Raw genomic sequence first — 23,608 nt, 5'->3', positions numbered from 1 at the left:
TATGAAAGTCTTCCACGGTGGAAATAGTTCAAAGTCAGTTCATACTCAGCAGCCATCTAATTCCTATAATGGTAGCTTTGTATGACAAACATGGGCTACTTGGCATCATGGAATCAGACTGTTGGAATACCCTTTCCCCTCAAGTAGGAGAGTGGTTAAAGTGTTCACTTGTTAAGACTGAAGACAAGGGTTTGATTCTTGGAATCGGGACCTGTGAAGATCCGGGGTAGAATAGGTCTTCAAAAACCCATGCTTCCCGTAGAAGGTGACTATGCTTGTCGTAAGAGGCGACTAACGGTATCAGGTGGTAAGGCTCGCTGACTTGGTGGATGCATGTCATCGTATCCCTATTGCATGGATCAATGCTCATGATGTCAACAACTGGATTGTCTGGTCCAGACTCAATTATTTACAGACTGCTGTCATAAAGCTGGAATAATGCGGCACCAAACAACAAACAAACAAATCCTGGAATCGGTACTTGTAAAGCCTAGCTTGATGTCTGCTGTGATATTACCAGTACAGTTGAAACCTTGACTCGCTTCTGAACTTACCCCTTCATGTTCGGGGATGAACTGCCCCTCCCCCAGGGAGCTGTATGACCCTGTACGGAAGTGCTTCTCGCTGGGGGGTAGAGAACCGGGAGGTGGGCTGGGTGTGTCACGCACCTGGAACACACACAACACCATACTATTACTGGACAGGCCTAACTTAAGATATGCACACAAAGACCTCTGACCGAAACTGGGATTCAAACCCACAATCAAAGGATATGGCATGCATTCACAGTGACTTCCAGCGCTTAAACAACAAAGCACTGTATTGACAATTCCTTCTGGAAGACAACATATAAATTCAACTTAAGGAAATTACTCCGTAACTATATCGTTGATCTGGAAATTTGGAAACTGAGGTGATTTCATTTGTGACATGGTGATTACGATGGTGTCAGTGGCGTACATGTGTATTCTGCGGACTGCATGAGTAGTTGTCATCAACGCCGGAGTTGCGATGGTTGGTGTTCCCAGCGTAGGTGAGGTAGAGCCTCAGGCTGTTGGCGTGTTCATTCTGCTCGACAAGCTGAACTGCAGAGTCCAAGTCCTTCTGTGTCAGCAATGGCACGTAGATCTGCAAAAACCATACAGACATATACAGCCATATACAGGCATACCAACAAATAATCATACACACATACAAACATATAGAAGTACAGACATACAAACATATAGACAGTCAAAGTCTGCTCCTACAGAGCTGTCTTCATATCTTCATGCAGAGAGGTATCAGAGTGAAAGATTACATTTTAGGCTTTAAAAAATAAAAGAATTGGTTCTCAGGCAACTGATTTTTGAAATGTAGTGCGGGCGGGTGGCGTTATGATGATGCGGGCGGTGCCTGAGAACCAAGACTATTATTTTTTTCAGCCTTAATCATAATGAGATTGGAGGGAATTGACTCCTTGTCTTCAGTCAAAGTTTTAACCATTGCCATCTTTAACATGTAAACATACACCATGTCATACACCATATTATACGTTATATAATGCATAGAAATAGTAAGTGAAATATATATATATTAACATTGGCAATATTTCGACCATACAGTGATTAGATCTTTCACAGTATGAGCTGACATTTCAAACAACAGGCTACCTCCTCTTCTCCCAACAATATTCATAATATATCTATACATTTGTATTACGCTATTATCCAGTCAACATCTGCTTAAAAGCACTATAAGTGTGAGCAATGTCATGACGGACCAATCGATCTGGTCTCTACACCTCCTAGGCCTGCTCAAAAAGATGTGTTTTCAGTGTATTCAAAAAGGTTGCAAATTCCTGAATTGCGAAAATGTGTAAAGGTAGGGTATTCCACAGTTACAGTCCTGCTGTCTGAAAAGTTCCGTCACCAAATGTGTTGGTCCTGGATGGCATCATGAGGACCATGTTTGGAGTGAGTGAGTGAGTTGGGTTTAACGCCGCTTTTAACAGTATTCCAGTTATATCACGCCGTGTCAGCTTAATGTGGGAGGAAAGCCCGAAGTGATGCAGGTCTCAGACGTTTACCACTTCGGTGAAACCCACGAGCACGGGTATGGTGCTGACAAACCTAGAAACATAATTGGGGCGAACCGGGATTCGAACCCACAATCATAGGTTTCTGGCGTGCCCAAGCGACGCAACTTTGCACAGCGAATCGCGGCGCCTTAGACGACTGGGCCACCCGTGCCCCCACCATGTTTGGATGACAGTGCTGTACGTACCTCGCCATTACTCTGAGTATAGAAGATGTTCAAGGTCATCTGATACATCTCCCCGAGGCGAGACGTCAGCTGGTCGTACACAACCGGACGCGGAATCGTCATTGCTCTGTAAACAAAGACAAATAATGCAAGAAAAAATATCACCTTTGTGTCATCTATGAATATGTGTAATACTAACACTCATATCATACTTATTGACCATCAGGTATGAAATAGTGGATATACCATACATGACATATCCTTTATTATCTGTGTCGTCATGGTGTTCGACATCCCCAGACAAGTGAGTGAGTTAGATTTAACGTCACTTTGAACACCATTCCAGTTATATCACGGCGTGTCAGTTTAATGTGGGAGGAAAGCCCAAAGTGATGCAGGTTTCAGACGTTTACCACTTTGCTGAAACCCACGAGTACAGGTATGGTGCCAACAGACCTAGAAACATAATCAGGAATAACCAGGATTCGAACCCATGATCATCAGTTCATGACACTCCAAAGGGACAAGGGACGCAACTCTGCACCGTGAATTGAGGCACCTAAGATGACTGTTGTCCCTGGGTCATAATAACATAGGTCTTACCCAACTAATAGCTGAAATAAATTTTAAATGTCCTACCTGTCCTATTTCATATGCCCTGAGTACCTAAACAAATATTTTGAATAAGGTACTCAACTGTTTCTTAACAAATTCACATTCAGTGAATTGTTTCCAACCTCCACATAAATCCTATATCCCGACACAGTGATATATGGTAGCTCAGACACAAGGCATTTCATGTATGTTATAATGTAATATAAATTTTCTCAAGAAGTTTTAACGTGTCGTCAAATATTTGTACTTTGGCCAGGTGGCCTATATACTGAATAAACGTGTCGGAGTCTGATATATGGTGGCGATAATAATCAAATATTAGCCTCACAACTATACATCATCAACACACAAACTCAATCCCCATTGAATGAATGGCAACTTAAATGCGCCATACTCCACATAGGATAAATTTAGATCAGCCTCAAGCTTACTTAAATAATCAAACTTGAAAGCAATTTTTTCCCCATCGGTTTCCCACTTTAATGACAGGATAACCTTTCAAGTTTGTATGCACAGTCATCAAAATTCCATTTTCTATTTTCGACCACATGCCTCCTACCTCCCACACTCTAGCCTAAAAAATATAAACCGATTTGCGAGTGTCATTCAGACAACATCCAAACACTTCCACTCCGACTCCTCCCCGAGAACGTAGGCACGATAACACTAGCTAAAAAAATAACACAATCCACCCTCGCTCGTATAACAATTTTGAACTTAGCTCAAATCCTAGTTTGTGAAATTCGAACAACCTCGGTAGGTTCTGACATGAAATGGAATCAGTGATGAAGATGCCTTGAAACGTGTGAGGATTCAGAGCCTGCAGCACAGCTGTTGGTTGCATGCCTGTGAATAGTTTGAATGTCGACATGTGAAAGTATCAACAAGTTTATTGACTTGGCTGACATCATCGTGGTCTACATGTGCCTGGAGAATGTTGTTGACAGGAACAGTGTAGGATTGCAGGAACTCAAAATATGCCTGTGTTGAAATGAGTGACACTGTCAGGGTCTTTAAACTGCCCTCGCAAGTTCAAGTGTTATTATACAAATTTAAAACTTTCGAAATTATCATATTGCAGACCTGATACGCAAAATACAATAATTGGAGATAAATTACAAACTGCAAAATATATTTGTATGTGTATATTGAATGTTATGTATGTCCGACCTTCACCATGAGTATGGGTATGGTACTGAAAGGCCATTGAACATAGCTGGTGCAAATGTTGGATTTGGAGCTACTATTAGAGGATCCTGCTCTGCTGAGGGAGACAACCCTGCACACATTTACACAAATCCCTTGCGGAACAATGCTCTATGGTGTGGTGCCAACTTTCCAGGAGAGGTCTAGACACTGTAATCTGTACCATCTGTGAACAAGGAATCCCATGACAGACTCTCACGAGTAACTAGGGTCATAATAATTGGTGCCCGTTCCACAAAGAAATCTTCGAGCTATGACTGTTGCAAGTCTACATAAGTATGGGGTTACGAGAGACCCAGGCATCTCTCTACCCAGGGTGTAGTCTGCCATCCTTTTACCCTATCATCAACCGCAAATGAACATCTTGATTTCCTTACTGTATGGGAGTTACGATTTTCTTGGCGCTAATGGGACCATTGTAGATTGAAACTTTAGCTTGCAGACAGGAAAAGCAACTGTAGGAATGACTGAAATCGAACTTGCTTGGAATATGAATTGATCAAATTTCTTTTTTGAAATAAACAGGATTTTTCATTGGTCAGCTTACCGGTATGTGGTCAGTGTCCAGTATATGTGTGTGTGTGTGTGTGTGTGTGTGTGTGTGTGTGTGTGTGTGTGTGAGTTGTGTTTAATGCCGCTTTTAACAGTATTCCAGTCATATCACGGCGTGTCAGCTTAATGTGGGAGAAAAGCCCCAAGTGATGCAGGTGTCAGACGTTTACCACTTCGGTGAAACCCACGAGCACGGGTATGGTGCTGACAAACCTAGAAACATAATTGGGGCGAACCGGGATTCGAACCCACAATCATAGGTTTCTGGCGTGCCTAAGGGACATAACTCTGCACAGCAAATCGCGGCGCCTTAGACGACTGGGCCACCCGTGCCCCCGTCCAGTATGTGGTCAGTGTCCAGTATGTGGAATCTAATTCATGTCAATCTCTGAAATAACTGTACATGAGACCAGTAGCAACAGCTTGTATTCATTCTCTATAGTTTCAATAAAGACAGTGAGTTTCTGACTCATGCGATTGAGAGTCCTAATCTTTGATCTGCTCTTAAACAACCATGGCAAAGACAAAGTAAAGATCACTATCATCCGTTACCAGAAATCAGGGACCTGATCAACAGGACAATCCAACACTACAAACCACTTCAACTGTTATCAAGTAATACAAAAGTGTTTTTTATTATTGCTCAGGTCTTAAATACGATTATGGGGATTGTTTTGTCAATGTCCAGTGAGATTTGTCTCTACATGAAGCCATGACAAAACTAAATAAACTTTCACTTATTAGTCTTCTTCTTTAATAAGGATTTTGATGACATATATTGACATTAGTCTCACTTATCCATACATAATACATCGAACCATTTTGTTTTGATGCACTTAAATGAATTTCCTTTCAATGCAATTAAGTTGAAAAAGAATTACCGATGGATTATTGATCACAAAATAAGAAGCTTTGATTCATATGGTTCATTATTAAAATATTGAATAACACCAAGATAATCATTAAGCTGAACTTCGTAGCCATATTTATCAACAATACACCACTAATGTAATACTAGTTGTGAAACGGATGGGAGCGGGTGCTGCAATAGGATTTGTTGATAAACAGGATTAAATGGGAATTTCTAGCCCAGAAATCACCTTGACTATTCACTGTACAGAAATTTTTTCTTGATAATATCTTTGTTCCTCAATCCCAAATTAGCAAAATGTGCCATTCGGCTCAGTAAAATGAATACCAAACATCAAGTTTGATCAATATTAATCAGAACAACTTCGCTAAAGCTTCTTCCACACTCAGAGTTCAGTTATCTCGAAAGTATGTGACGTATGATGTCATCCATTGCATCATGACGTCATTGCATTCGAGGGCGACGTCACATCTGTCTTTGAACGATGTGTTTATGTAGAGAGAGAGTGTGCTTCAGAAAATGACAGATTACTTCATATTGTGATTTCAGAATTGTGGGTTTACAATGCCTTTACATTTTTACATTAAAAATACAGTTGGTTCCAAATGATTTCTCTACAACAACTGAAAACACAAACTAATTTTCTTTTTCAGACTGTACAATTTTCTGAATACAAAATTGTCTGTATTGTGATTTGTGTCTGTCTGTAATATGACCATAGCTAATTTTCATTTTTAAAAACTAAGACACAAAAATGTGCTAACAAGCACTAAATGCGGGCTTGTTGCCTGCGTTATATGTAGAGGACGCCATCTGGTAGTAAGGGGCAGTAACTCTACTAGGTGGCAACACTTCATGTGCAAGGGAGGTAACTCTTCCATACTGTTATAAAGATTTCATCCAAAGAAACACCAGCTTACTTTGTTGCCCCTTTACTGTACTGAGAGAAAAAAAAACATTTCGATCATAACGACAAACGATTCATCAACTGAACAGCCAGAATTTGAACATTCAGAAATAGACACATGTGCCACGGGGCCCTCATAAAGATATATAGATGGGCCTTTGGAATTTAAGTGTTCCAAAAAGAATAATTTCGCTTTCTGTGAACGTCATTTCAGGTATTTACATAGCACTTGTAGTTTAGAAAATATGTCCCTTCCCTTTCATAAGGGTTGATAATTTGTGAGTCTTTAAACATATAAGACCACATAGTCTAAGAAAACATAACTTTATAATAATTGTAATTAATATTTTCAAAAGAACCTTTTCTCCTCTGGTGTTTTCACATGGAAACTTTGTGGAAACAAGGCAACTAGACTTGGTTAAGTTTGATCTAGACTTGCTGAGGCTTTAAGTAAAATATAATACAAAAAATATATATAATCCACAGGAAACTAGACTTGGTTTAGTTTGATCTAGACTTGCCAAAGCTAGTAAAAACATTTAAAATATAATAAATTCCACGGTCATAGCGCTGGACCATAAACATCTGAATGCCAGATATATTTTATGAATCATGTTGTTCATTAAGTGTGTTCATATGCTTATCATTGAGAACGTGCTTGTTCAGTTTACATGTGATTATCTAATAACATTGTCACAGAGTCTTTTTGTTTAAAAAAATATGGTTCCAAGAGGGATCTTATTTTAACCGTGCCATTACGATTTTAACTGGGCCATTTGCATTCCAATACACAAGGAATTTGGAATAGTGACTATACACTGAACCAAACATTCAGCTAATGTGTGTTGTAACACAAAGCCCATATCTTGGTATCCGCTTTCAGAGCACCAAACAAGTTCGTCTATCAATATATGCAATTTAAGGTTGTTGAGGGCTCTGGTTTTACATCCACGATTGACATATCGGTTTTGTTGGATGGTTGGTTTGTTGTTTAACGCTGCACTCAGCAATATTCCAGCTTTATGACGGCGGTCTGTTAATAATCGAGTCTGGACCAGACAATCCAGTGATTAATATCATGAGCATCAATCCATCCAATTGGGATCGATGACATGCATCAACCAAGTCAGTGAGCCTGACGACCCGATCCCGTTAGTCGCTTTTTACAACAAGCATATGTTGAAACAACATGTTGGTAAGGACACCAAGGATATGGTTTCAAACTACATACCCATGTTGGAGTAGAACTGGTGTCTTAGGTGAAATAAGCACCCCCTTAACATATTGGCCACCTAAACTACCACCTATCAAACATCAGGAACTTATCTAGTATTTATTTAAAACAAAGTACCCTTGATAGGCAAATTGGGAAAACAATAATTATTTTGCTAAAAAAATTATTTTTAAAACTTATTATTGTTATTCAGAGGTATCATAATTTTTTGCCATTCTTCATCTTTTCAATAATAACTTCAACTTGATTATGATGAAATGATATCGATGCCCATATATAAAATTATTAATGCTAACATAACAGCTATAATTAGTACGCCGGGAAATATTCAAGTGTGGACTGATGTGGGTACATTTTAGGCCATTGTACACAGTTCTGTGATCATTGTGAGAAGGAAAGCAGATGCCTTTGCTCTGTAGTCACATCGTGGTGTACTTGTACTGAATTCCTATTCTCATCACAGACAGATTACAGCGCATCAACATAATGACAGCTATTTAATAACCGTCAATGACATGGCCATCAATCACTGGTGTACCGTAACACTCACGACACTAGGTCAAGTGGCAGGTCCATACTCCCAGATGTGTGATAGTTGTAACATTGCCATAAATAACATTCCAGCAATCACATCGTTTGTTTCTCATACTTGTCAAGCTGACTGGTCAATCCGATCTGATCTTAGTGTCATTATTGTTTGTTTGTTGTTAATGCCGTACTCACCAATATTCCAGCTATATGACAGCGGTCTGTAAATAATTGAATCTGGACCAGACAGTCCAGAGATTGACATCACGTGCATCCCATGCAATTGGGATCGATGACATGCATCAACCAAGTCAGTGAGCCTGACCACCCGATCCCGTTAGTGGCATCTTACGACAAGCATAGTCACCTTTTACAGCAAGCATGGGTTGCCGAAGACTTAATCTACCCCGGATCTTCCCAGGTACTTAGTGTCATTATCGTGGATTGTTACTCATACTTGACATCATTGGTTTGGCTGATCCAGATGTGATTCAATAATTGATCGTTCGATGCTCATGATGTCAATCACTGGATTGTCTGGTCCAGACTCGATATTTTAGTGCGAGTGCGAGTGCGACATTATACAAACAAACAAAACAAACGATAATGATCGACACTAAGATCGGATTGCCAGCAATCAAACACATCACAGAGCCTGAAAAGCTGATCTCAATCACCGTAACTAGCATGAGAAACAAAAGATTTTTTCTGACCCATCTAGAGGAAGAGGGAATTTTTGTCAGCACTTGGCATTTATACACACTTATACATCCATACCTTATAAAATATCAATTGCTGAAAGGATGCTTTTTACTGATTGTCTGTGATCCATCCATATAATTTTCATTGTGCCTTTAAAACCCGAAGGAATCTGTTTCGTAGTAAGTTATTCCCTAGTGTTGATGTTTTATATTGAACAGATCATATCTGGGGAATGGTGAAAGGATTGTATTCATATTGACAAACCTCAAACAGATTGCTCCAGATGACTTAGAGGTCACATATCTAACAGAATGATAATGGGCTTACTTTAAATATTTTATCAATTACACATTATTCATAAGTCATAAATCAAAATATGCCGTTGAGTAGGTCTGAAGAATTAATAATTTAGTTTGCTATTCAAAAACTTCTTTAGTGGTATCAAACCATTCATTTCTGTGTATAATGAAAATGAAAAATTACCCAAAATTTGATAAATGACCAGCTTAGAAGTAAAATGAATCATTCAAAACAGCTACTGAATAGAATGCTAATATTTACAAGGTTATATACGGTAAGCAAGTCTTATCCTGTCCTCTATGACAACAACACTTGACAATTTTATTAATGGATTTCCAAGAATCCACTGTGGTGTTCAAATCATCTTCCCGGTAAACAATTCAGGAAACAAAACCTGTAAAACCAGTCATGGCCGTGCCACGGCGATAACACTGGCATGTTTATCAAGTTGGGATTTTTTATAACTGAAATCAGTGCATTATTGTGGTACAAACCAGCTACAATAATGCAATGTTTCACTTCAAATTAAAAGCAAATTAATCCTATTTTACATTACGTTTCTGTCCATTAATCCATTAGGTGCTTAACAAAACAAAGGAATATTAGAGGTTTCTTGACAAAACCTTTAGAATATACATGCATTAAGAAGTGCAAACAGTGTATTTTCCTAGCTGTTTGGTATAGCTAGACCACACAAGACTTCCAAACGCACACCATCACTTTTTTCCCCTGCTGTCTTGCAAGTGGGTGTCTTATGAGAAATCTATCTCTTCTACAAATGGGGGTCTTGAATATAGCACAAAGCTTCCAAAACTTAAATTTAATGTTTCAGAGGATGTATATTCTTCAAACCAGTTTCGATGTGTTCATCTCATAAATCAGCCCACTGGCATCACAATAAATAGAGGTTATCACGCGAGTGTATTTGGTGATGGTAAATATCCTGCATTAGGAATAAACATTGTATTTAGCGAGCCTTGGCGAGCTAAATACATAGTGTTTATTCCTAATACAGGATATTTACCATCCCCAAACACACAAGCATGATAACCTCTTTATCATATAATGTCATTCTTTAATTCTGTGCTTTAAAATCGCTTTCCCTCTCTCACAAATATTACCGAAACATTGCGAGTTTTCCTGGAATGCGCGCATTAATATTTATTACAACACAGGGTAAGTGATGTGTCAGTCGGACAGTGACAGTAGCCAATATAGTTCCAACTGAAATCTGTTTCTTATACAGTGGCGAAGCAACATATACGCAAAACAACAGTTGTTTTTAATTGCCTCTCTCGGTCTGTCCGCTAGAGTAACTGCCCTTTGTCAAAGGGAAGCTACTTTAACCCTAGTCTATGAGACGTCACGACCACGGTCAGATGTTGTTGACAGTCCTTCTGTCCTGTCATAACGTTTAGAAGTGTAGTCAGATGCACACACAGCATATGACCCCAACGGATATCGTTTTTATCCGTTGGCTTTATCCTGCCGAGAAACCTACCCATTATAGGATAAAACAGTTTATTTTCCACTTCTACAAAGTCTGTGTGGCTAAAAATACATATTTTTCATCAAGCCTTGAAAAGACCTGCTTTATTGAAAAGGGCACGACTATTAATTCAAAAGCAGGAATAAGGTGCAAAGTGAACTTCTGTCACATCAGATGTTTACATCAAAAGCATTCCACCTCCCTGAATCGTTTAAATATGACTTTGAAACTGGTGTCAATTTTGTTATACAAACATTTCGTTTGTTGAGAGTTGTTTGAATTTTTGCTTTTTCCCACAGTTGAACATACATGTATGAACTTGCAATTTTTCAAAATTCAAAGGAAATAGGTCCATGTAGGATTACCAAGAGAACAATAGTGAAGGACATGCTGTTACATATCGTTCATCATCCAGGATATCATATCTTCATATTTTTATGATAAATACATTCGATGCATATCTACAAAAGCTTAGACTTGAACCAGATTCAATTTACATGACTCTAAAATTGGAACTAATTTTAACCTGGAATTCCCACGGGTACTAATTATCAAATATGAGGTAGCTATATTACCCTGGGTTATCGAGGATGGTTGTTAATTTCTTTCTGCCATAAATGTACCGAAGGTATTCATTGCAATAAGCACCCTGGGCACTTATTAAAGGTGGTGAAATGGGGTTTAACGTTGCATCCAAAATTATTGCAGTTATATTGTGACATGCATGCATATGTGTGTGTGTGGCTGGTTGTACTAGTCCGGACTGATGCCAATTTATAGTGCTAGCTCACTGAGATACCATGCCGCAGTTTAACATGAATACCCCACTCAGACACAGTATACTGACTCCGAGCCGACCAGTCCTTGTTTTAGCCCCTTAATATCATGTGCAAGGCAGGGTAACAACAAGTACCATCTTTCAAAGTCTTTTGGTTTGACGCGGCGGCGGGGGACCGATCCCTGGACCTTCCGCTCTCTGGGCAGACGCTCTACCACTAGACCACTGAGGCGGTCAGCACTTATTAAAACTACATTTGTTGTCAATGAACGAGCAGTAGTGAACAAACTCAGTTTAAAGGTCAATAAAACTAAAACCTTTTTGATAAAAGTTTGTCAATGCTGTGAGAAATCTGCAATCTTATCAACGAAAATATGGTTGGTTGGTTTGTTGTTTAACGCCACACTCAGCAATATTCCAGCTATATGACAGCGGTCTGTAAATAATCGACTCTGGACTAGACAATCCAGTGATTGACATCATGAGCATCGATCCACGCAATTGGGATCGATGACATGCATCAACCAAGTCAGCGAGCCTGACTACCAGATCCTGTTAGTCGCCTCTTACGACAAGCATAGTCGCCTTTTGACCGCCTCTGTGGTCTAGTGGTAGAGCGTCCGCCCGGAGAGTGGAAGGTTCGGGGTTCGATTCCCCGGCCACATCATACCAAAAAAGGTTAAAAGATGGTACTTGTTGTTACCCTGTCTGGCGTTAAAGGGGGCTAAAACAAGGAGTGGTCAGCTCGGAGTCAGTATACTGTGTCTGAGTGGGGTATTCATGTTAAACTGCGGCATGGTATCTCAGTGAGCTAGCACTATAAATCGGCATCAGTCCGGACTAGTACAAGCAGCCACACACACATACACATGCATGCACGTCGCTATATAAGTGCAATAATCCTAGACGTGACGTTAAACCCAATTTCACCTCACCTCAAATTGTCGCCTTTTACGTCAAGCATAGTCGTGGACATGGATGTCATGTAAATGTGTGATCATACTAGGGAGCACTTACAAAGATTATACTTACAAAGTGACCTAGAAGTTGGTCGGGGGGCACTTAAACAACAGGGCACTTACTACAGTCAACACAAACAGCATGTATTGTCACTCACCTTTTCTCCCCATTATATTCACACTTGACCTTAAGCTCACTTCTTTTCTGTAAATGAAGAACAGGAATCCAGATTATATTTGTATACAAGGAATGCACTTCAATCTGTATGACCATGAGAATTTCAAATTAAAATAGATAGAAAAAAAGTATTGTAAGTGAAAAGAAAAAGAATGTCATTACCTGGAGATTGGAATACGCTACTCTCCGAGCTTCTCGATTGCTAACTCTTAATCCCTGGGCTAGGTATTTTTCGATTTCAGCTGATGGATTTTTATCATCCATTTCAGGCGAATCTGGAAAACACAAAATTCAAGTATCATCAAATACGCACTTCAGTTTGAGATTACACTCCACATCTTTTTATTAAAAAAGGGTAAAGTTTTCTTCTACTGTCTAACCAAGGCTCGAAAATGTCAGATCAACACATGATCATTGACTGAATGAGTGAGTGAATGCATGTTGTTTTATGACAAAGTCACCAATATTCCAGCTATATCACAGTGGTTAGTAAAGAAATAAGACTGGTGACTGAAAACAGTAGCAACAGTGTTTGGATTCTATGAAATGCAATAAGTACTATTTTGTTTAGTCGGCTCTGAGGGCAAGCAAAGTGGTCATGCCCAGAATGTTTACTTGGTATTGATTGATGATTAATACAAGAACAAAATAAATATCAAAAGTTGGTTAACAATCAATTATCTCACATGGCCTTATTTCCAGGTAATCTCCTTTTAGCAAAAGGTTAAGGTGAAGGTCAACATGGGAAGATAATGTGAAGGTCAACATGGGAAGATAATGTGAAGGTCAACAAGGGGAGATACTTAACTCCAGATAATTTCTAACTCACTAAATCAGTGGCTGATGGCTCACTTTTATTGTCTTTCTCAACACACACAGCATAATATCCCTTATGGCAATGTCCCTTAGTTACCAGGGCTAGGTATCTCAGGTAGATACAGAGAAGGAAAGGACTACCCGTACCCAGATATATTGTTTAATGACAAAAATATCTAGAACTCCATGGTTACACTACATGTCATAAATGTTTGCATTTCTTTCTGACTATTAACGGATTCTGCCTTTTTTATGTTAAAATGAAGATAAATTTTAGTCAACTTCAGTGTATGCATGACCAGATCATTTTAAAGGTGTACCTAAATACTTTTTGCCTCAGTCTGGTCAAACAATTCCCAATGGGACATTTTGTACCCATCTCCTGAGATCTACAGCGGGTACCGGGTACGTGGGATGGGTCGGGTAATAGGGGACCGGGTACCTGGGTACCTGGGTAGTAAACTTGGACTCGTCCTGGCTCTAATAGTTACTTTCATTTGTTGGAAAGGTGAAGGTCAACGAGGGTGAAAATTTTATTTAAAACATAAATCTGAAAATAATAATAAACTGTTTGCTAAACTGTAAGACTGGTGCAGAATAACTGTACTGCTATGACAACTGCCTTATTGTTACATTTCTCACGGATGACTTGATATAGTTATCACATCAACAGAATTCAGATTTTTTTCTATTTTAAGGAGACTTTTCAACGATGTTATTTCACCTAATAGTACATACATATATTCATAATGTAAACAACACTGACAAAAGTTCACCTACGTAGTGACTGTGTGTGTATAACAAGAAAAACATCTTCAAAACCCCCAAAACATGTTCTTGAATTACAATCATATATTAAAGACCAACAGGTTTTGCAATCACATGCGTTCAATGCTTTTTCGAACATTTTTAAGACTTGTTTTTAATGGAGGAGGTTTGAACTGTTTTTTTCTCTCTTTTAAGTAAGGTTTAAAAAGCTTGAATTGAATACTCTTGTGAACATGTATTTAACTTGCTATATTTGGAAACCCAATTTCAATAGACTGTATGGATTTAGCACCATGTCTAACCTGATACTGTCAAACACTTATTCAGTCCATATAGCCTACACTGAATGAAAAGACGATTGACCCACTTCAAACCTATAGTCACAATAATCTCATTTTAACTACAAACATCCTCTTTTCCCATCCGCAATCTACTTCAATATTTACTTGCAGTCATACTTGTCCAAATAGGAATTTTTCCCTGTGAAAAGTACTTTTGGAAAAGTTAAATTTACTTTGTTACTTTAAAGCTATACAATTGGGGAGAATTATGCCTAGCTTATATGATTTTGTCACTTTCATTGGAATATTTCTAGTTCATTGTGATTGAGTTTATTATGTTTAATGCCACTTGGAACTGTATTTCGGTTATAGCACAACATGTCAGTTTCTAGCTGGAGGAAAGTCTTTGGTAACACCAATGTTAACATACTGAATAGAAAGTGATGAGGCTTTGAATGTGATGTACAGCATCATGATAAAACTGAGGGGACATCTCAATACATACTTCTCAACTTTTGATAGGGGTAGTGTCCAGGTGAGGTCTGAATATAATTGACTGCTTGGAGATCTTGTCATTCGAATAGTATGTTGCCGTGGAATTGACATACTTTCAGCATATTTGCAGATTTATTGCAGGATATTTGCAGACTTATTGCAGGATATTTGCAGACTTAATGCAGCATATTTGCAGACTTATTGCAATATATTTGCAGACTTATTGTAACATATTTGCAGACTTATTGCAGCATATTTGCAGACTTATTGCAGCATATTTGCAGACTTATTGCAGCATATTTTCAGTTTAATTTCCATGTAAACACAAGTAAAACTTTCCATTCAATCTTTACCATTTTAGCATTTTTTTATCATAAAATAGAGGGGAACGCGCTGTACCTATGCAGGGACTCCAACCATGGTCACAGGTATGATGAGCAAGTGCTTCGACCACTCTACTACCCCAGCACCCTCTAACATCAGGAAGCATATTCACACAAGAATTGTATGATCAGTAAACAAATGTGCAAAACTGATAGGAATTTACAACAGGAATTGCCAAGACATTCATGATATTTACACTGAATGAACTCTGTTGAATATGAGAGCTTTAAAATATCCAATACCAGAGCTCCAGATAAGCTGCGTATCTGCGTAAAATACGCATCAGAAATGCAGAAATACGCAGTAAAATAAAATCCAAGCGTATCAAATACGCAACGAACATTACAGATACGCTACAAAAATAAAACTTGTGCGTATCATCAAAATATTGTGAAGTAACCCTGCGTATTCGATTAGCAAATCACCAACTTATTTTGAAATTATAAACGGACATTCCGTCAAGCTTGCCAAACTCCACGATGACAGTTACATCATGATCATTAGCCATCACACTTTCTTGTGGAAGTATCGTCTTATAAAGATCTCGAACCCACACGACACCAGTTTGCAGGGACTAGATGAATAATGTTTTGAAATATTTAACTTAAATACCCACATGTGTAAAAACTAGTGGGTAACAGAAATTTGAATACCCAGATAGAATAACTGATACCCAATGATTTTAAAATGCATGGGTAAAATACCCACAACACCAAAAGCTTCTCTGGAGCTCTGAATACTCAGCTGAATAGGAGAACTTTCCAATACTCAAGGGAAGTACATATCAGTAACATATAGGAAATATTGGAAACTTCATAGACACAGGCACTCTGTTAGCAACATCATGCAACCGCTGACAATTCATCACTTCTTAAAACCAAACCAATCCTACAGATCCTATTTCCCCATTATCTGGGACAACTACTTCAAAGAAATGTCACAACCAATTGGCAGGGTAATCTCATTTCATTACCAGCATCAAGCAACAAGGCTTCTATCTACAGATCTAGCGAACATTTAAAACAAAATATTTCTCTTAAGTCACGCATACACCCTGACGTACTGCATATTTTTAACATTTTTTCAGAATAACAATTTTCCAAAATCAGATAAGACTTCAGCCGTCAACAACACCAGAAAAACATTGGATATCTTAAACCTCCTTGGAAAGAATCAAATCTACAATGCATGATGCAGTAAATTAGTTTCACAGCCCTTGTCACTTTTACTGAATTTCAGTGTCCAATGTTTGCAGTATAATGTTTATGGAGTTAAGTTACCGTATTCGACGTAATAAGCGCCCCGCTCTAATAAGCGCCTATGGCGATATTTGCTAATATACTGGCTAGTGAACAATCCCAATTAGCACCCCTTCCGATTTATCAATGTACACAAGACTCATTTATTCGCATATAATATGCACCTTTAATTATGCACAATTTAATTCTGGAAAAATATCTCTCTTGTATATAAACAATTCAAGCTGTCAGCATAAACCACAGATTTTATCTTTCAACCTTTTTTTCACCAAAATAATATTCTAATAAAAGCCCCCTATTTCTAATTTTGAGAGTGCCCTGGCTGCTTATTACGTTGAATACAGTATGCGTCATCCAGGTCGAATCTGAATCATCCCAACTGATGACTTCATATCCCAGCAGGACTGAAAACGGCATGTCTTGCGCAACCCGTCCATACACTATGTGTTACACAAGTTTTCACATCACATAAATCACGTAACTTACTCTCCCAACACCCATATCAGGTTCCTTCTAAATATCAGAAAAATCAGCCATGAATAACAGTTTTTAGCTCTTATCGCTTTGTTTCAGCATGACCTTGGTTTGTTTTACAAAGGAGGAAATTTTCAATATCCACAATACACAAATAAAACTAGTTACAAAATGTAAGCTCACCAGGGCTTAAAGAACCATCTGATATTTATGTCATTAGGGTACAAACCTACACAAGCACAACCTATCAAGATTCCTTTAGTCCTACATGTCTATCCTTGATGACAAATTAAGTGCCAAGTCAGCAAAGATACAATGATGGATTTTTTTCAGTGGCAAAAGATCTTTCTGCTGGGTTCACCATGATAAGACTTTGGGCATTTTTGTAAGATTAATGGTTTCCAATGGGGTACTGGGGACCTATCTCCACCACACTCCAGTCAGGAGACAAGCATGGGGTACTGGGGACCTATCTCCACCACACTCCAGTCAGGAGACAAGCATGGGGTACTGGGGAGGTGTATTGAGGTAAATCCGGATTCCTTAAAAGTCCAAAAGACTCTTTCTTATTATTCATCGGATACAAAGAATCCACAACCTCTCACTGTTTATTCTCACTGTCTATCTATTCAACACATGACCTAATCTGGCCAATCATAACATGGTCATTATATTCCTTTGCCTTAGGTGCACCAACTTGACATGGCATCACAATCAAGCCCTGTTTGACACTGGAGCTATTGACAGTCAGCTTGGGCCTGATCTATATGGGCTTATGGAAAGTGATCAGATTAGAGCACACTGAATGACAGGTTTTGCCATTGATGAATAGCAAGCAAACTCACTGCACACTCACACTTGGAGAGAATGAAGAGTGTTTGGCTTGGTTGTTTATTTAATACCATACTCGGCAATATTCCAGCTGTGTGACAGCAGCTCATAAATACTTGCACCTGAACCAGATAAGCCAGTGATTGATATCATGAACAACAATTTATATTTGGGGTACGATGACACACAAGAAACCAAGTCACAGAGCCCTTTTACGACCAGTATACGTATTCTCACAGTGACATCACTGCAGGAAGGTGATTGTTATATACTTACTCACCGCCAAAAGAATACAAACCATACAAACAGACAGACAGACAGACAGACAGACAGACAGACAGAGTTAGGAAGAGATGTTTCCAATGTGCACCAATTAATGACAAAACTAACAATCAGTCAAGTGTTACTACAGAGTGACTCTATTCTTATCACGATATGCTGTATGTGATTTCCAAACCTTACACGCTAATCCTGCACGAGGCAAATGGTGCATCGCAAATCATGGATCTATGACATCATATGCGAGTACCGTATTCGACGTAATAAGCGCCCACGGCGATATTTGCTGATATATTGGCTAGTGAACAATCCCAATAAGCACTCCTTCCAATTGATCAATGTACACAAGACTTATTTATTCGCGTATAATACGCACTCGTGTGTTATATGCATTCTTAATTATGGGCAATTAAATTCTGGAAAAAATTATCTGTCGCATATAAACATTTCAGTGTGTCAGCATAAATTCTTTTGAATATGAGTTAGTCTTCAAATATTAACCAACATGTATGGTATTCACGTTTCTTTTCAGTGAATATATATACGCTCAGTGCTCCAGATAAGCTGCTACAAATATTTCACCATTGTCCAATTAATTTTGAATTGCTTACGTGCAAACACGCATGAAAAATGTCAAAAGAGAAATTGTATGGCTTGGTGTTGAAGTACCCAATGTAGCATTTTCAGTTTGCCTTTATTTCTTTACTGATCTTTATTTGCTGATTGGTTTGGTTTGTTTGTTGTTTAACGCCGCACTCAGCAATATTTCTGCTATATGACAGTGGTCTGTAAATAATCGAGTCTGGACCAGACAATCCAGTGATTAATATCATGAGCATCGATCCACGCAACTGGGATCGATGACATGCCTCAACCAAGTCAGCAAGCCTGATCCCGTTAGTTGCCTTTTACGGCAAGCATATTTGCTGACTGAGTGCAGGTATGATCACATCTACATGAATTTTGCTGCAGTAAACAATACACAAGTTGTCACCTGAAACAATGTTTTAAGAAAAATTATTTTAAATCTGGCTACTATTGGTTTATAAATACAAAAAAACTTAACCCAGGGGAGGAAAATAGTTTTGAATACCCAAAGTGGGTGAGTGAGTGAGTGAGTGGTTTTATGCCACTTTTAGCAATATTCCAGCAATATCATGGCGGGGAACACCAGAAATGGGCTTCACACATAGTACCCATGTCGGTAATCGAACCCCAGCCTTCGGCGTGATGAGCAAATGCTTTAACCACTAGGCTACCCAACCACCCCCATCTTCAAATGAAAAGTGTCACTCTGACACAATACACAACTAAACTGCATACACTTACATTCAATCTTTTCATATCAAAATATTACCCAATTACTTCATAAATTGATTTTATTTTTCCAAATTTAAACCATCACAATTGTGGTCTCCCTGTATTGATTCATATTTACACATTGATTAAACCACATCAAAACATTATTGTATAACCAAATTGATCTGCATTGTTAAAAAAAAAAAAAAAATTGTAAAGATATCTATTACACTACAAGCTGACGATATACTGATTGACACAACTACCTCACATATATCTGTTACTAGTGATGATAAATCTAACGCTTACTTTTAATGTATCGTAACAGGTCAGCTTGACCTACACGAGGAAATTATTGGAAGTAGATGTTGTCTTCCATTGGCACATCATCCATTTCCCTAGAGTATTCCGGTAACTCTCTCCACAATTATTTAATATTTGTGACTTCTTTTTACTGACATGTTAGCATCTACATCGAAACAATCAAAACAATGACAATTTTCAAAATTCACCAGACAAATGGTACGGCACATCTAATGTACTTCTGCATGATATTCATAATTAAACAACAGCAATAACAAAATTTTACTACATATTTTATCTTTTTTACATAAAATACAAGTGATATTGAATCACATATCAAAATCAAAGTAGAAACCTTCATTAGACGCACATTCTTTAATCTCATAATATGCTTAATTGTTTTAGATATAAATCAAATTATTGATCAGAATTTATTCTAAATGAGACTATTTTTTACGCCTGTATTATCCAATGGAATTATCACGCTACTCAGACACTGACATTTATCTTGTAAATAACACCTGGCACATCGTTAAGTACTTTCCTATATATCTACCTCAAGTCACAGGTGTTGCCAGCAGGTAAGCAGATGTTGTGTCAGATTGTGTCAATGTGTCTTCATAAGTGTAACACAATAGTGATACTTATCAGCAAAATAATCCACCTCTTGTTGATATGGCTACAAGGTGTTTCACTACAGTGAGTGAGTGAGGGAAGGTTTACACCTCTTTTAGCAAAATGCCCCCAATATCATGGCTGGGGACACCAGAAATGGCTTCACACATTGTACCCATGTGGGAATCAAACCCTCTACTTTGGAATGATGAGCAAACACTTTTTTGTTAAACATGCACTCAGCAATATTTCAGCAATATCTGTAATTAATTAAGTCTGGACCAAAGAATCCAGTGATTGACATCTACAGCATCAATCTACGCAATTGGGATACAGTGACATCCGACAACCAAGTCAGCGAGCCTGACCACCCGATCCTATAAGTCGCCTTTTACTACAAGCACAGTCGCCTGTTACGTCAAGCATGGGTAGCTGAAGACCTATTCTACCCCGGATCTTCACGGGTAGAGAAGTTAAGTAAAGATGAAAGGTCTTAACAGTGTATTGCATGTTGTGGGATAATTTTTATTCAAAGATTCTTTAACAATAAAATGCAATATTTGGTTGGTTGGTTTGTGGTTTAACGCCGCACTCAGCAATATTCCAGCTACATGACGGCGGTCTGTAAATAATCGAGTCTGGACCAGACAATCCATTGATTAATATCATGAGCATCGATCAACGCAATTGGGATCGATGACATGCATCAACCAAGTCAGCGAGCCTGACCACCTGATCCAGTTAGTTGCCTTTTATGACAAGCATAGTCACCTTTTACGGCAAGCATGGGTTGCTGAAGACCTATTCTACCCCGGAAAATAAAATGCAATAAATAATACCAAATAAATATTGGATTGTAATTTCTACTGTTGCTGTGTACTTTAAGAGCTCTCACTGTACTTAATAACCCTTGTGAACATTCAGTTATTGTCCTACATAACCCTTGTGAGGACATAGTTAATGTTCATTGTAATAGACTTGCACAAGTCTCTTAGGAAAAAATTATGAGTTTAAATCATGATTTCTAGATTACATAATTAATAAGAACAAGTTGTCCCTATAAGTAGCTGGCATCCTTAGACAGTTCTGTCCTCTTATCTAGACTTGCCTATCATAAGAATAGAATTACATTACACCAATGGACTTATCATTCAGTACAGACTCGGAGCAAGGCTATCTGTGTGTGCACATAGTTACAGTATTACACGCCAGCTGTGTCAACAGCATATAGTAGCTGTGTAACGATCAGTTACTATACTTACATAACCCCTAAGTACCTCAAGAGTAACAAAAAGTAACCTAAAAAAATCGGAGCTGGAAAACATCTCCAAATCCCAGCCAGACACACATGAAGAGAATAGTCTCCTTTAAAACAAATCCTTTGGCGTTGAGTCACATTTGAAAACCCTAAAATTAAAAACATCTATTAAAAACTTGAACGCAGGAGAGAACAAGACAAAAAATCTATCAAGCAACATCAGGATATACCTTTAATGCAACAGCTCGTTTCATTACAAATACCACCAGACACACACCTGTCACCTCTAACCCAACACCATACATACAGATCTATACCAGTTTATCAAATCCTATGGCCGGGAAAAAATTTGGAAAACTATCCAATCAGGGAACATAGGTGACCACAAAAGCACTCCTGCTTGACTGGACACCATCTTGCATGGTCAGTTGCGTTTATGTAGACACTCAATATTGGTCTCCCAAAGGTCATACACCTTTCTACAGATTCTTTGAAGCTTTCCAGTTGATTGCCAATGGTTTCAATACAGGTACATTACCCCCAGTCTCAGCATACTGAAGAGTTACATGTTAATGGCTCTGGTTTGATGAGCATGAGCTATCACAGAGCCAAACACACCATATATTTGTCACCAGATTAATTTCCATGGCAACAGGTACATAATAGATGCACTCATCTAGATTCATTTTTTATGGTAACTATGTATATTTATTGATGTAGAAACAAGCACACTTTATCTGGTTGTACTTGTGTATATGACCCGTGAAGATCCGGGGTAGAATAGGTCTTCAGCAACCCATACTTGCCATCAAAGGCGACTATGCTTGTCATAAGAGTATTCCAGGTCTATGACATTGGTGAAACCTACCAGTTCAGGTAAGGGGTAAGGTGCTGAAAATGTAGAGTGAGTGAGTTGGGTTTTTACGCCTCTTTAAACATTATTCCAGTTGTATCCCGCCGTGTCAGCTTAATGTGGGGGGAAAGCCTGAAGTGATGCAGGTCTCAGACGTTTACCACTTCAGTGAAACCCACGAGCACGGGTATGGTGCTGACAAACCTAGAAACATAATCGGGGCGAACCAGGGTTCGGACCCACAATCATAGGTTTCTGGCGTGCCCAAGGGACGCAACTCTGCACAGTGAATCGTGGTGTCTTACATGACTAAGCCACCCAAACCGTATTTGATTCTATAGAAAAGCTAAAATGAAAGACTGTTGTGTTGCAAGATAGAATAGTTTCTTTCAAAGTATGTGAGTGTGAATGATCGAGTTATTACGCCCCCTTAAGCAATTTTTCAGTAGAAGAACCAATAATGAGCTTCAAGCATTGTTACCATGTTGGGAGTTGAACATAAGACGAACAAACACTTCAACCACTCGGCCACCCTAACGCCTCTCCTTCAAATATAATGAATTCCAACTCACAGGTGTTCTAATACAGTGAATTGCCATTTCTGCTAGCTGACATATACTGTATTTCCTCTATTAGACACCGGGCCTCTAATAGAAGCCGGGTCAATTGTTCAGTGCAAAAAATAGAAGCCGGGTTGATCAATTGATACAATTAATGATCCCTTTCATAGTGAAATGGGGGTATTAATAGAAGACGGGCCTCTAATTGACGCCAGGTCAAAGGCTTGTCCGAAAATAAATAGAAGCCCGGGCGTCTAATAGATGAAATACGGTATATTCAATCATATGAAATGAATGAAAGGGTAGTGACCTTAATTTGAATAAATGCTGTAACTTAAACATCTTGTTCATAAAATCTATTCCCTGACGTCAGCTGTTGAAAAAATATAAACTGAATTTCAATGGTGTTACATGTCATAAAAGGCAACAACTATTGAATAGGCAATGACTCATTCTAAATTATGCATAGAAACAGCATAATATTAATAATAATAACACATTAAAATCCATCCATGTGTACGAATAAACTTAATGAAACAGCCAAGAAAATCACAAGCATCACGACAAATC

At 38.5% G+C, this 23,608-nt stretch overlaps 1 protein-coding gene across 4 annotated transcripts in view; it reads right to left on the bottom strand.

The window, feature by feature from the left end:
• LOC124112303 (mitogen-activated protein kinase kinase kinase 2-like) overlaps window positions 1-23,608 on the bottom strand; it is a 105,646-nt gene that overhangs the window by 13,757 nt on the left and 68,281 nt on the right. For all 4 annotated transcript variants that reach the window (XM_046472349.2, XM_046472351.2, XM_046472350.2 and 1 more), the window contains 5 exons: window positions 12,726-12,838; window positions 12,544-12,590; window positions 2,266-2,371; window positions 961-1,128; window positions 555-668 (listed from right to left, as the gene is read on the bottom strand). In XM_046472349.2, the coding sequence (XP_046328305.1) occupies window positions 555-668; window positions 961-1,128; window positions 2,266-2,371; window positions 12,544-12,590; window positions 12,726-12,838 (548 nt within the window). The remainder of the gene's footprint in view (window positions 1-554; window positions 669-960; window positions 1,129-2,265; window positions 2,372-12,543; window positions 12,591-12,725; window positions 12,839-23,608) is intronic.

The sequence above is a fragment of the Haliotis rufescens genome, unplaced genomic scaffold (assembly GCF_023055435.1).
Source record: "Haliotis rufescens isolate VD_foot unplaced genomic scaffold, xgHalRufe1.0.p SCAF_4, whole genome shotgun sequence".
In the NCBI taxonomy this organism is placed as follows: Eukaryota; Metazoa; Mollusca; class Gastropoda; order Lepetellida; family Haliotidae; genus Haliotis; species Haliotis rufescens.
Note: the sequence above shows the minus strand (reverse complement) of the source record. Positions and strands in the feature narration are given on the sequence as shown.